At 40.7% G+C, this 15,479-nt stretch overlaps 1 protein-coding gene across 8 annotated transcripts in view; it reads right to left on the reverse strand.

Annotated features, from left to right (window-relative positions):
• Positions 1-10,242: 10,242 nt before the first annotated feature.
• Positions 10,243-15,479, reverse strand: part of Kcnk2 (potassium two pore domain channel subfamily K member 2) — a 188,471-nt gene continuing 183,234 nt past the window's right edge. For all 8 annotated transcript variants that reach the window (XM_063236715.1, XM_063236711.1, XM_063236714.1 and 5 more), the window contains one exon: positions 10,243-13,834. In XM_063236715.1, coding sequence (XP_063092785.1) covers positions 13,517-13,834 — 318 coding nt within the window. In that variant the 3' untranslated portion in view covers positions 10,243-13,516. The remainder of the gene's footprint in view (positions 13,835-15,479) is intronic.

The following is a 15,479-nucleotide window of genomic DNA, read 5'->3' on the forward strand; positions in this document are numbered from 1 at the left end:
ACTGTATAAGATTTTTCACCTCTTTTCTGTAGGTCTCAAGTATAAACATGTCCTGTTTCCATCGATCAATGGTTTTATCCATGAGTAACCCCACAAGTCTTTGTTTTGTTCTTTGGATTGGATTGGAGAGGTCATTATTAGGTTGTCATAGCTCCTAAGGCTTTCGCTAGAGAGTTCAGTAGGCATAACTTTAAAATTGAATCACAACAACCTATTTTCAGCTTAACAGTGCTTGCCTTTAGCAGCCTTGAATCAACTTTCATTTTATTCTCAAAATGTCAGAAAGATTTTAGAAAGCCTTACAGTTCTGGAAGTCAGTGCATGAATGTATGTTGTTCCAGGTGATCAGATGTATTGTCAGGGGTTTGCAACTTGCTCCTATCAAAACATTTATCGTTGAGCATGACTTAAGCCAAATCTTTGTGGTCATTCTAATGTCATTTGTTCAATATAATTACATAATTGATGCAGTAGATGCATGACTATTTAAGGGAGGAGAAGACCAAGGCACTGGACAATTCTGAGACCTAAGTGAGCTCTGAGCAAGCACAAAAAATGATGCAATTTTAGAAATTTGCTTTTGCTTCTGGCTATTACATTATAACACTCAAGGAGGTAACAGATATTACAGTCCAGTCAGCCCAAAGCGAAATCAAAGAGGGACTAATGCACCCTTGATGGCTTCCTTCCATGATCCAATTATCTGTGCTGCTTTTCTTCATTATAAATGAAGATTTCTGCTGTCCTTGAGCCACAGCTCTGAGCCCCTGACCCTGAATTACTTTAACATCATCAAGAATTTCTGTCTGCTCTATCTTTCTCTTAGGATGTTCCTGGGTTTTTCATGCGCTTTTAAACTCTCAGTGGGTTACTCTACATGCTTCTGTCTCCCCCTACCATAATTTAGGAAAGTCTATGATTTTAATACTTTCTTATTTTTCATATATGACTCACTATAACCTGTGCACATATGAAATGTGACTGCTAAAAAATTATTTTCAAACAATGTACCATCCAAAGACTCAAGACTCTGGACCTCTTCTCCTTAATTTATTCCTCTAGAACCATGAGTCATATAAGAAGTACAGACTTCATTGTATTTTTATATTTAACATCAGCTTATTTACTTCTATATACTTCTCAAACTTGTAACATTTTAATATTTAACATTGTAAAGGTTCCAATAACTTTGATATCCCGTTTCCTTTATGATTTATTGAGAACTCAGTTTGTTTCTAGTTTTTGATAGTAAGAAATGTAGCAAGGATTCAGCTTTGTTTCCTACCTAAAGAGTTCTAGGCACATCTTGACAATTGATGCTCTTTGTCCAACAAAAACCATGCCCAGATCGCAGACCCCGGGAAGGAGGCATCTCAGCAAATCTTCGGCATAGCAACCAATTACAGAGCTCAGAAAGGAATGTTGATTCCCACTTCTTCATGTTGGCTGCTACTTAAAACCCTAGTCCAGATCATTTCTGTGTCTGGGCAAAGGGGTGCAAGCCAAATCTAATTTAATACACTAACTGGCCCAGGAGTGTTGGGGTCACAAAGGAAAATCTCCTTGGAATGTTCACCGCCATAGTGCACCAACAGTGGAGTGGCATAAGCAATGCAGACATCAGGTTTGGGGATGTGTCTCTCAAGCACAGTAGCTGTTCTGGGAGATGGGCAAGGGTGGTACTTAGCAACTGCAGGGGGATTTCCACGTAGGCAGTTTGGACAGACCTCTGGAAAGTCCTAGGAGTGTACCTGGGAATACACTGGCCAGAAAGAGAGGAAAAGACTCCCCCAAATTCATGCTAAGCATGTGGGCCCATTCATTCCTTTTTTGTAATAACAACTGAAGAATCTGCTTATATAATCAACATTTCTAAAACATGCTTGTGTTTAAGGTTTTTTCCTCTTAAAATTATTTCCTCAGTATAATATCCCAAAGTGAGATGGCTTTGCAAACATGGAGTAATATTTGTGTCTCTTTTGAACATATATTCCATGTCTAATGGAATTTTTTCAAGTCAATTCTTTCATAAAAATATTTGGGAGCAAATGAAATGTCTGAAATAATTAATATTCTAAGCCGTATCAGTCTTCTCATCCCTCATTCTCAGAGAGGGCTGATGCTAATTGATGTCTCTTCTCACTAACTTTAATTGATCAAATAAAGATGCATGGCTTTTGCATAGATGTTGTTGGATATGCTGTAATTTATTATTCCACCTGTCATGGCTTAGATCTGAAATGGCTCCTGAATGCCTTTTGTTCAGAGGATGGGATTCAGGAAAGTGGCTGGACTATTAAGGGCTCTGATTTCACCAGTGGGTGAGTCTGTTGATGAGACCATAGTTTATGTCATTATTGGGGTGACAGAAACAGGAGCTGCAGCCTAGTGGAAGTGAGGATGTGAACTGGAGGACCGCATCTGCGCCCCGGCCACTTCCTCTCTGGTTCTCTTGCTCTGTCCACTTCCTGTCCACCATGACGCCAAGGCCCTCCACCAAGACGCACTGCCTTAGCCAAGGCCTAAACCACTGGGGTACATACTGAACCCTCTGAAACTACCAGCCACAATAAACTTTTCCTCCTTTAAATTGTTTAATTTAGGAATTTGGTCATAGTTATGAAAAGCTTAATCTATCATCTCTCTAACTGTCATCTGTCTATCTATCATCCATCTAATTTGTTTAAAAGGTAATGGAAAATATATTTGGCTTATGTTTACCATCAACACTGGACTACTCCAGAATCTACCTTACCTCTGAGTCAGTCCTATCCTGTTTAACTTTTTTCTTATTTCACAATACAGTACCATGGGATCTAGAAAAGATAAATCATTTCTTTCCTGAAATTAAACAACAAAATCAGGTAAAATGGCTTTCTCTGCCAAAATGGTTCTTGGCAGCAAAAATGCAATCCTATGAAGAAGAATCACACAGAGAAATTCACTCAGAGGTCCTTGAAGAAAAACTAAGCAATGAAAAGATCCATATTTTCTTTTATGCATAAAACTTCTTAAAGAATAACAGATATCTTATTCTTTAACGCTTCTGCATTCATTCCTACAGTGAGGTCGGTGATGAATTCTTGCCTGTGGTAAAATCATTCCTCTTTGAAACCATAATTAATATTCTATGACAACTGCTAAAGAGAAGAAAAGCCAATGAATCTCAGCCCCAGGGGGTCCAAGCTGCAACCACGCTTTAAACTTTTATCACTCCTTTTCCTTTAAGCCACCCCACACTTTCCCCTCTGTCACAAATTTACTTTAAAGTCCTGGATGCTAAGACGCGAGTCTCTTGGAGATGAGGACTGCGGCCAGGTGAGCACAGGGTAGTAGTAATGTTCTGGGTTTGTCTGTCTATGAGGGCACAGATAGCTGTTTTCATTGCACCCAGCCAAGAGCGATCATTCCAAATGACTCCTCGGGAAACCTTCTGCAACCTATAAGACGCCAAATCCCAGGTACTGCAGAGGGCATGGCCCTGCCAGACACTCTGCAGGTCCCAGTGAACCACAAGATTGGTTGCTACCAGGGCACTTCGAGCTCCTTGGCTTCAGAGCTCAGCAGCTAAGAGCAGGAGGTACCATTCTGGTAAAGGTAACCAGTCAGCAAGTACATATGTGGCGACTTTTACACAATGGAGGCAAAGAATCTATGGGTGGAAAACTCAGGGCATTCGTGTGTGAGTCCATTGGTTCTGACTTATTCAGTTGGGAATGTGAATGGACAGAAACCAACCATCTGGTTAGACATTGGTAGGATAATTAAGGATTCAATGACTTTAAAACAGAAGGGTTAGGTCACACCTCAGGCAGGACGCCGATGCCTGCTGATCTGCAGAAGGATTCAGCCTGAGCAGGGGCAGTAACAGCTGCAACCCAAGAGCAATCGCAGCACTGCAGGCCATAGACTGCGTCCTGTCCAACTCCTTCTACTCTCCTCTCTGGGTGAGCGATGCCCTGGAGCCAGGATGTGAATGGGGGAGTGCACTCTGCTAGCCATGGAAAGGCCCGGCTGGGAACTCACTTTAATAGAAGCTACTGTGGGGGCAGAGCTGACTGACATCTCTGGCTCCTGGATTTTCACGTCCATTCATTCTCCAAGCTGACATCTGAATGCAGTGTGGCTACCGGAACTCAGTCATCTCTTCCCTAGTTGGGACTTTTTTGATGGTGAACTCTAGCTGGGAAATCCCCAGCAGCCTGGCTAGAACATTCTCAAGCCTGTATTAGGATCTGAAGATCACCCTGCCTATCCTCTCCTTTCAGTGTTAGACTTACGCTGCCATGGGGACACTTTCCTTGGAAACTGACTCTCTCCCCACTCCCATTTCCTAAGTCTTATTGTAGATTGAATTATGTCCCCCAAAAACGATTTGCTGAAGTTCTAACTCCCTGGCACCTGTGAATGTGACCTTATTCGGAATTCAGGTCTTTGTAGATGTAATCAAATTAAGATGAGGTCACTAGAGTAGGCTCTTCGTCTGGTGCAAGCAGTGTCCTTAGAAGAGCAGCTCCAGGGGAGAAGGACATGTGCAAACAGAGACAGAGATTAGAGCGACACTGTCACTGTCAAGGAATGCTTGGCTACCAGAGGTAGAGAGCACAAGGAAGGACTCTTCTGTAGTGGGAACATGGCTATGCCAACACTGTGATTTCAGATCTCTAGATTCCAGAACTGTATTTTTTTTAATGCACTCATTTTTGGGCAGTTTGTTTTGGGCATCTGTGGGAAACTAATGCAACTGTTTCCCCAAGTAAATTTCTTGCGTACTTTGTTTTCATAACAGTGACGCTCATCTATTAGGAAAAAGACAAAATCTGACATGATGACCCATGGATGTGGGAGAAGAAGCAAAGGAGAAAAAAAGACTTGGAAAATGCTCACCTTCTTCTTAACGGCAAAATATCACCATCCCGGCTAAGGTCACCTCATGTACCAGCTCCTCTATGGCCGTTGAGACAAGCAAGCCCTTGCTCTTGATGATCTAGGTGTGCTTCAGAGCTCTGGTGGCATAGACCCTTTGTGTTCTTTCTGCAGCTATCTTAACAAAATTCTACTTAAAACCTGGTAACCATTACTGCCAAACTGGTATTAGAGTACAGCTGATTCATTTATGTGTTTATTTTCAATCTGAATGTGCAACACCCCCCCCCCCCCAGCAAAAAGCAGTTTTGTTTTGCTTTCAAATAGATTGAAATGTGGGTTTCTGGGATGATAAGTTCTGAGAGTTTGGAGCAATCATCTGTTTAAGTCATATGTGTGATGTGGTCTCTCAGATACACCAGAAAACAGGGGTGATGAATTTATGGGTTGTCAAATAAAAATACAGAAGGATGAGGAGATGGCTCAGTGGTAGAGCATGTGTTTAGCATACCACAGGCCTTGGGTTCAAAATAACTGCAAAATTTTAGAAATGTGTAAATTCTATATGACATGAGTGCTTCTTTCTGATCCTATCAAGTTATGACTTGCTTTGATATGCAACATTTACTAAGCTACCCCCATTCTCGCATATCACTCCTTAATTACCTCAAAGAGTTGTGAAGTAAATAGCCCAGGTCCTTTACCCTGCAAGCATGCAACAGAGGGCACTGTGTCTGGCAAATTTGGCCATTTTTGCCATCATTGCTTTGGTTTGCTTTCCTGTGAGCAAACTCACGTGAAGATGAAGCAAATGGTTCTTGGTGTTCTCCTTGCTAAGAGTCTCATGCTCACCTGGATGTGGCAGAAAAGGACTGACTTAGAATGTTAGAATATCTGGGTCTCAGGTAGATTTTTCTGAGTTTGTGGTGAAGGTACATGTCAGTGTCTCCCAGTTCTCATACAGTCATAGCATGACACTTGTTTTCATACTAGACAGAAAGGAATTTCAGATCTCATTAAAAACACCCAGATGTGAACATTTTCCAGTGGTAAAATGTCTATGTGGTGTGCAGTAAAGGCACACTTAAAAATTCAGCAGGACAGAATGCATTCTCTCTACTATCTAGTGCTCCTTTGCTTTTGCAAGATTACCATTTTAAAGGCGAGTAGGATACATTATGAGTTAGCTAAGAAGTTACTTTATATTATCAAAAACTTGAACTTTCAACTGAAGTGAGCTGTGGGCTTGTAGCAGGTGGAGTAAAGACTGACTGGTTGTGTGGAGAGTACCGGGTCCGCAGATCCATTCACAGGGCGCCATCTACTTCCTCTTCTTTGGGCAAGAGCCTGACCCGGTGGTTCAGTTTTAATGAATGGAATTTAAGTGAAAATAACTACACAGAGCCTTGGTAACTACACCAAAAAAAGCCTGTGGCTTCTTGTTGGCCCTTGTCTTGTGATCACTCACTTGGTGGGAAGCCGGCTGCCACACCAGGGGAACACTGGGATGGGGTGACACTAGGGGAGGCTGGAGGGGGGCACATGATGCAGCATTTGGTAGCTGCTGGCAGCCACATGAGCAGACAGCTGCACTGCACAGTAGTGCTCCCAGGCAAGGGGCCTCCTGATCACAGCCACGGCCTGAGCTCAACTATAACCCCACGAGAGACTGGGAACCAGGCCATCCCGCTACATCCTTACCAGACTCCTGACCTTAGGCTCCTTGTAAGATAACAAAGGTCTGTTTCAAGTTCTTTGCTTTGGAGTACTTAACAAAAGCAGATTCTTGGGGTGTATGGGAGACACTGGAAGCTGAGCACAGAGCTGTGCTCCCCGCTCTTTGTAGAATGTTCGTTTCAAGATATGAGCTCCCTCTGTCTCCGAGGCTATCCTTGAGCTTGCGATCATCCTACCTCTGCTTGTGTTTGTTCATTTGAATCTCAGAATAACCCTAAGAACTGAAACTCTTGCTGTCTTTGCTTTACATTTAGGGAAAGTGAGGCAGACGGATGTTGTAAAACAAAAGAAAAACTGCTTGGAGTGTAAGTGGGGTGGAGGCTGCCTTGGGGCCTGCTGCAGGCACGCCTTGTATTCTTCCACCGTTTAAGGTACCACACCCCACTCACCCCACTCCAGTTCATCTCACACAAACACCACCGCAGTGTTTAACCAAGCCAGGCCTTTGTTTGTCCACTTTAAGCAGTAAATTCTACACATCTTCCAAGACTTAGCTCAGACCAGAGCTCGTGCGGAAAGCCTTTTCCAATGCTCCCCAATAGCGTCTCCTTCTTCAGGGTGCTCGGAGCAGTGCTGCTGCTTCCTCACCTATCTCTTTGTAATACCGATCACCTTGTAGTTTACTTACTTCATTTTTGTCTTATCCATGGCTCGCTCCCTCCCCTCCATTCACTTGGTTTAGTATTTCCAGTGACCTACATACTAAGGGCTCTTGATCATTGTTGACTTAGTGAGCCAGAAACAAAAGAACTAATTTGCACACACAGTGAAATCATTGTAGAGATTCACACACTTGCCACATCTGCTTGGACATTTGTAGACCTTGGATTATTACACTTTCTGGATATTTATGTAGGCTGTGACTTATAGATGACTTGATGATATTTTAATAGTCTGTCTTTCTTGCTGCGAAATACTTGATCAGTGACAAAATTTGGGTCTGGAAATGACAAGAGCACTTAGTGATGCTTTTAAAAAAATTAAACACAACTCCAGACACATACAGTCTAAGGTTAATAATATTTGAAGGTGTCTGAAGCGTTTTTTAAACAGATTAGATAGTATGATAAAGTCATCTTCATTTTATTTTCTGTTAATTGTATGGTATGGAAAAGCATATCACCTACAAAATTCAGGCATGAACTGTTGAAAAATAGTATTTATTCTGTGAGTTAATTTTTAAAATTATACTATGTGACTAATGTTCCCTCCCAAATATAGTTCAAATATGCAAAGTAATGAATTTCTTCCCAGACTGCCTGTAAAGTTATTTAAGCATGAAAAAGCTGAATATTTTTGGCAAGGATAGTAAATGTGCATTTGGCTTTGTACTACTAAAAATACTCATTTATGAGGATTAACACATATGTTTTGAAATTCACTTCAAATAAATTTTCAAAGTTAAATCATAATTGAAAAACTCTGATAGCATCTAGTGTGAGTCAACATTTGGAAGTTAAACCCTTGTTGATAAGTGTAACTGCAAGTCTCTCTAGCTAAAGAATTAGTTTTATAAATGTGCATAATTAGGAGCTGGCAAGTTCATAGAGGAAAAATGCTATTTGTGTCAAATTGGTAAGTCACTAGAAGAGTGAAAATTAATAATTGTGGAGTTGAGGAAATCTGGGACATTATGTACAAGGCAAAAGAGTTACAATAGTTAAATTCTTGTTTTTAATCTTAATTTCTTTTTCTTGTATTTTTGAGCACCTTACTATGTGTATTTGTTAGTATCTGGGAATAAAATAGTAAGCTAAAACAGATTATATTTTAGTGATGTAAATAATAAATAAAAATAGTGATGAATACCTAATCATAAACTGGATGAAAAGAATGGAATTCTACTGAGAATATTAGAAAACTTTCTGTGGTGTCAGGAAAGGCAGGTGTATCAGAGAAAATGATACTTGGTAAGAGTTCTGAAAGATGACTCTGTGTGAGATGAAAAAAAGTTGGGGGCCAAGAGTGACTGTTCTGGGCAAAGAGAACAGCATCTGCATAACTTCAACATGCAAGACAGAGATCCAGTGGAAAGACTGTTATGGTTGATACACTGTATCAATATGAGAAGTTTAGAAGCTTAACCAAGAGACTCAGCAGGGAACCCGGGTTCTTACTTTGTAAATATTCTCCTCCTGTGGGAGGAAGGCAAGAAGATTTTGTAAGTGCTATACCTTTATCCTTTTGCTCTGGCTGCTGCCTTGAAGTGTTGCCCCAGTGCTGTGCTACCCTGCCTTGCAGCTAGCTGATTATAAATTGAAATCTCTACAAACTGTAAGCTAAATAAACCTTGCTTTCCTTAATTTTGAGTGGTAGGTACTTTGTCCCAGCAATGAGAGAAAAGTAACCAAGACAGCTACAGAGAGAGAGAGAAGCTGCTACATGGTGACTTTGAAGAAGATTCCACATGTTATACCAAAAGAAGAAAACAAGCTCTGTATGACTTGAATATTTTCCAGTTTTTTGAGCCTTGTTTTATTGTTCAGAATATGGACTATGTTGTTCCGATATTCTCTATGTACTGGAAAGAAATGTTTATTCTCCTGTTGATGGATGAAGTGCTTCATAAAAGCCATTCAAGTCTGAAAAAAAGAAAGAAAAGAAAAGAAAAAATACAAACCAAAAAATGACCTTGTGGACCATTTAAAGAATTCAAGTTTTCTTTCTACTATAATAAAAGACAGATAACAGTTCTAAACTGCAGAATGACATGATCAGAGTTGCATATTAAACACAGCACCTTCAATGACAGGAAGAGAGAGTGATACAAAGGTAATTAGTACAAAGGAGAGGGAAGATGTTGATGATGTAGATTACGGTGATGGGTGGGCACAATTTCAAAACTTATTTAGGCTACAAGTCAAAAGACTTGGTGGCAAGTGGGCATGGAGGTGAAGGAGGAAAAAAAAAAGGCAAAGAAGGATTATTTTCTTAGCCAAAGAGCTGGTGGCACATTCTCTGAAATACATGGCACTGGTGGTCCTGTTCAGGGAATGCTGATGAGCATGCCAGGTAAATTAAGGTACCCAGAAGAAGTGCAGGGATCCTAGCAGAGTTAGCTATATGGGTCTGGCCCCCGAGAGAAGTTCAGGTGTAAGAGTTCAAAGTAAGCAGAATACAGACTGGTTAGTGAGATCTGGGTGAATGTACAGAACTTGGACAGAAAAAACACTAAATCAAAAGAACAAAAATTGCTACAAATTGAAGCATATCCAACAGAGTGAAAATAGTTTATGAAGTTCACACTAGGACACTAGTAAATGGTTTTATGAATATTAAAATTAGCAAAAGCTGAGTCTTAGTGACCCAAGAACATTGAGTCAAAATAAAAGACCACAATCAAAACTCCTGTTTCTTGGAAGAAGCCTTTATCTTTGAGGAAGCAGTGGTGAGTTAGAGGTGGGTACCATAATGAAATGAAAGAGATGTGAATCTTTGAGGTGGAGATGGGAAGAAGGAAGCCAGCAGGGCTTTGGCACTTTACCCTTATAAATTACAGATCATACGTTACTCTCAAGACTTCCTATGGAAAATAACTGAATCACTCCAGGTTCCCTAGAGCTGACACAGGAACATATGCAAAGCCAGGAAGTTTTATGATACAAGAACATTTCAGTAAACTCACGCTAAAGCAAAACAAATCATATATTAACTTTAATAGTTATGAGATTCAAATAGAGACATCTTTACACAGCAACAAATTTATACTCACACTTTGCTAAGAAATGCAAACCACAAATAATTTATGATTTTATGAGAACAGCATAACATCTATAAAGAAATAAGAAAGACACAAAAACTCATCTAGACCTTTAGCTCTTAGGCATAAATGGAATCTCAAGTCTTCAGAGTGTCTAAATTTGGTTTGGGTTTTCCATCTGAAGTTTCCTTTAGTCTTTGGGATTTTCAGACTCAAGAATCAAAGAATTAAACCTTATTTGACATATACAGGATTTGATATCTCTTATATGTCACGTTTTGTGGAATTTAAGGGGGGAAAGCTCTATGCAATGCTTTTTTCCTTTACTGTGCTTTTTTTCCCTTTTTTTCTTTGTTTTTGGAAGACTAAGATGCGTACTCTTCAGTTTGCTTTTGGCTTCAGAAATTTCTTTTTCCTTCATTGAATGGGTGAGATATTACTGGGAAAAAATATATGTGGCATAAACTGTGTAAGAAAATATACATATCTTTGCAAAATAATGAAGGAAATCCAGAAGAACCATTTTTACCTTTAGTAGTTCAAGGTTGGATAAAGAGCATTACCTAGGATCCATTGTTAAGAACACCGATCAGGGTATTCCTAAGTCTGTCTGGGCTTAATATTTAGTTTTTGTTCAGGGCAAAGCTAGTTACTCTTCAAGTGGCTGATGGAAAAATAAACTCACTAGAAAATTCAAAGCTATGTCAATATCATTACCAATATTTTTCCCATAAGAGTAAACAAAGCCTGAGAATATAACTGAAGCAATACATGAGTGAGGGTATGCTGGGCCAAGTGTTCAGATCTTTACTGAGTACTGAATTGTTTAAGAAAGAATCAACACATTTATGTGGGATACAGATAAGATTAATAATTCATATGTTTGACATATAAGGCCTAGAAGACTGGATGGCAACTGCCTGCTTTAAGCTTTTAGACTACTAGGAGGCTTCATTATTTTTCTAATAAAAAATAATTAGCTGCTCATGTTCAGCATTCGGGCTACTGCAGTGATATGTCAAGGTCTAACAATGATAAAATACGATATAAAAATACCATAGTGTGGTGGAAACAATCTGGAGCTTATATGTTATTTCAAGAATTGTATTTCACACATGAATTTCAGCGTATTTACCTTTGATAAATAGTCTCCAAAGAAAGAATACTTTGTGTGTATTTGCTAAGAGTATTATTACTACATCAAAAATATTTCTTGAATATTTTGAATGAAAGAGCCACAAAAATTTCAGTGTGAAAATGTGGCAACCTGTAGCTCTACTTAGCTAGAATCAGATCTAAATTCTCAGCAGCAAGCAGGACACTCAGAAAATGCTGACTTTAATTACAAACTTTATTCATCGATACAATTCACAGTTTATAAATGGTGCATTCCACCATATGAACTTTCAAGACAGTTATTAAGGAAGTGGGGTAGCTTTCTTTCTAAAAGAGCCTGACATTCTAAAATTTTGGTTAGCATTATTTTTTGATTTATAAAAGTACCTTCAACAAGTTAACTATTTACATTTTTATCTTAAATTTAAATTTGGGAAAATAAACATATATTGATTTGTTTTTAAAGATTCTGGGTTTATTTTTTTAAGACCCTCCTCTGAATGCCACTTCTTCAAATATTCCTATTTCAGCTCTCAAAAAAAAGTAAAAGAACTCTGTTTTGTAATTGTATTTAGAGAAATCATTTTCCTTCTGCATTTTAAAAATTATCCATGTACAGCAGACCTAAGTAGGAAAATAAAGGGAAAGGGTAACATTATACCGGGTGCATTTACTGAATTTTCTCCGGATCTTGGGGACAAGATTATATTATATTACAAGATATAATATTAAACTAAAAAGGATTATCAGTCTTTTCCATCTTAAAAAAAGACTCAAGATTTAAATTGTGCTATGACCGCATTTTCTCTAATGCCAGAAATGAATTATGCCTGCAATCTGTATTTTTTCCATGTGCAAAATCACAGTGATCCCAGCTTCGGCTTGTGTCACACCTTGTCACAACTCGAAGTGACCCCAGGAGGCTGGGACTGTCCCTCCGCCCCGAGGGCTTCCCCTTCATTTGGCAAAAGTCACTCAGGAAAAGAAAATCATAGCCTTTCAGACATCAGAAAGCAAAAGAAGGTGGCAGTATAATGTTTATTAGCAAATCCTTGTGACACGTAGCTTTGCTATTTTCTTTTCATGAGAATGAATTCATACCAGCTGTTTGAGATTCCCTCTCATAATGCCCATTTGTTAACAGTCTTCTTCCATCAGATCATATATATATATATATATATATATAAATTTATGAACTTTCTTGTACTTTTAAAAATGTATAGTTATTAATAAATGATAAGATTCCGAACACTGCCAGGAGAAATGGGGCAGTCTTTGGGCAGCCAAGGTTACCGGCTTGGTAATAATTACACCATACACATGTACCGCTGGTACCTGAGTCAAATAAATACTCAGAGGGGCCACCTTTGCACCTCTTTTCTCTGCAGTGCCTTTATCACTAGTTTCTGAGTGCTGCTTCATTGTCCTTCTAGTTTGGCATCTATCCCTTCTTCGGGGACCATCGATTCAGTCCTTTGACATACTGTGTCCAGCAAGGGATGGTAGTCAGCCTGGACCTCGAGAGCTCGGGAGAGGACTAAAGGAGTGGACATGGGGCCGAGGGACAGGGGGTGGGCAGGGGAACCACACATTAGCTAGAGAGGTTCTGTTTCTTCATAAGATAAGGCACTGACAGAAAATTTCTTAGGTAAAAGGCTGCATAAGAATTTCTTGCCATTTACAAAGAGAAATGTTGTCATCCAGAAATGGTCCATATCTAGGCTCAGTTAGGTGGACCCTGAAAAGTTGGGGACTGATCCTTCCAAGCTACATCATTACCACAGCGAGTCTAATTCCCTCTGAGGCCTTCTGGCATGTTAGGGAGGAGGGGGAGGAAAACAGCCTGGGCACAGAAAGGCATCAGACCTCGCTGGTCCTTCCACTGGTCCCAGGAAGTAGAGCGTCTCACAAGCAACCCCAGAGAGAGAGGGCCGGCTCACGATTCCGATTCCCTTGATGGCGATGACCATGATGGGTGTATCTATGGGCTTCCCTTTGGAGCTCATGCACAATGTTTAAACGGCTACCAGCAACAGTCATAAAGCGCGTGGAGAAGTCCTCACTAGGGCTAGGGCTAGGGGTCTTTCGAACACAGGGCTACTTCATGTTCTCAATCACTGCGATCTCTTCGCTCGCACAGTGAGGCGTCAAGCCATTCAGGTAGATGCTCTCCGTCTTCAGTAAGGGAGGCAGGACTTCCCTCTCGCTGGTCAGGTGGTTCACCGACAGGGTCCTCCTGCACGGGGTCAGCTCCTGGTTGTGGTTCCCCGCCAGCTCTGCGGACAGCTTCCTCTTGATGGAAGTGGCGCGCTGGAACTTGTCATAGATCTCCACGCTCAGCCGCCTGCGGGTTTCTTTGAACTCAGCCGTGACGTTGGCTGTCCACTCAGCAGCGTGGGCCCTGAACTCTCCTACCTGGAGCACAGGAACCAAAAAGAGAGAAGGAGAGGTCAGCATGATGGTCAATGTTTTGTGTGCTCTGTTTTCTGTTCATTTTGCTTTAGGGTTTTGAAAGATTAGAAACTGGAAGGTGTTTTGCACACTTGTATTCTTTGCACTCTGAAAGGCTGAGGTAGGATGATCCCCAATTTGAGCCTACTCTGGAGCATCTTAATGACTAACAGAGACCCTGTTTCAAAATCTAAAAAGAATGAGGGATACAGGCCAGTACAGCTCAGTGCTAAGGCCTTGAACTCAATTCTCAGTGCCACAAAAGAAGACAGAAAAGAAAAAGAATGAAGCAGCCTTTTCTAATAGGCGAAGTCTGATGGTTAATGCAGTTAGGCAAATAGAATAGAGCATGAGTCCCTGAATCTGTTTTACACAGACATGACTCTCAACTGTAATGATGATCGTAAGTTCTATAAATCAAATTATCAGAGGTGCTAACCGCATTTGTGTTTTGTACATGAATCCTGTCTTAGAAACGTCAGGAGCTATACAAAGGAAATCTCCAATGCTCTGGAGAAACACTGTCATCTGTGTGTAACACCAAGAAGTATGTGGATATAGAAAAGGCAGTGAGACAGACAGAAGCCATGAGCAGAGGAAGAGTCTGGTAGGCACCCAGATGCCCTGACGAGCTTGTCTTGCGCATGATGGAAACTTAGGCTTTAGAGCTCAGATGGTGCGTGCAGGAACTGTGTGCCCAGCCTCATGCTGGCATCACAAAATTCCTAAATATGCAATAAAATATTTGCTTCTGCTGTCTGGCAAAGCAAAGAAATAAGGAGTGGTAGATCTATTTTGAGGCTTGGGGAACAGTGAAAGCGGAGCTCCTCCTGGAAGGTATGCAGAAGCAGGGAAGCAACCCGCACTGTCTGTGTCAGCAGGTGTCCACGGCGTGGCCGGGCTGGTGTCCTGCACATGCCGCAGGGCCAGGTGTGTGGATCAGTGTGTGGTTCTCCTTTGAGCACTGAAGAATAAAACCTGACAGAGTCCCCATTGCATGCAAATCAAAGACCTCAGTGCGTGGGACAGCGGCTGGCCCTTCCCTGGCAAGAAAGTGAGCACAGCTCTGTTGAACTTACTGACTTTATTTTTTAAAGTCTGCTGGGGTTTTATAAAACTCTAATATGGGAGATATAACCAATGGCTTCTAAGTTTTTATATTTTCCTGAATGATAATAGGTGAAAACTCTGCACATGTATTATACTATGATCACACATGTGCGTGCACAGATGAGGTGATCAAAATATAGGGCAAATGCTTAAATTTTAAGAATTACTCTAGTGAGCTGGGCATGGTGGTGCACTCTTGTAAATCCCAGCACTTGGAAGGCTGAGGCAAGAGGATCGTTGCAAGTTCGAGACCAGTTTGGGCTACAAAGTGAGCCCAAGGCCAGCCTGAACTGTGTAGTGAGACCCTGTCTCAAAAAGACAAAAAAGAAAGAAAAAGAATTACCCCAGTGAAAGACATAGCTCCGTCAGCCCCCTCAAAGTATTCCTGTCACTTCCGACACACTCATCGCATCACTGTCGCTGCTTTCTGAAGCAGTTCTAGAGGTCCTCTTTCATGAGTGTCTTTGTGAGATGTGCTCAAAAATACAGTAAAACTGCT

The sequence above is a fragment of the Cavia porcellus genome, unplaced genomic scaffold (genome assembly GCF_034190915.1).
Source record: "Cavia porcellus strain 051 isolate PalLab524CR breed Dunkin Hartley unplaced genomic scaffold, mCavPor4.1 scaffold_26, whole genome shotgun sequence".
NCBI classification, from domain to species: Eukaryota; Metazoa; Chordata; class Mammalia; order Rodentia; family Caviidae; genus Cavia; species Cavia porcellus.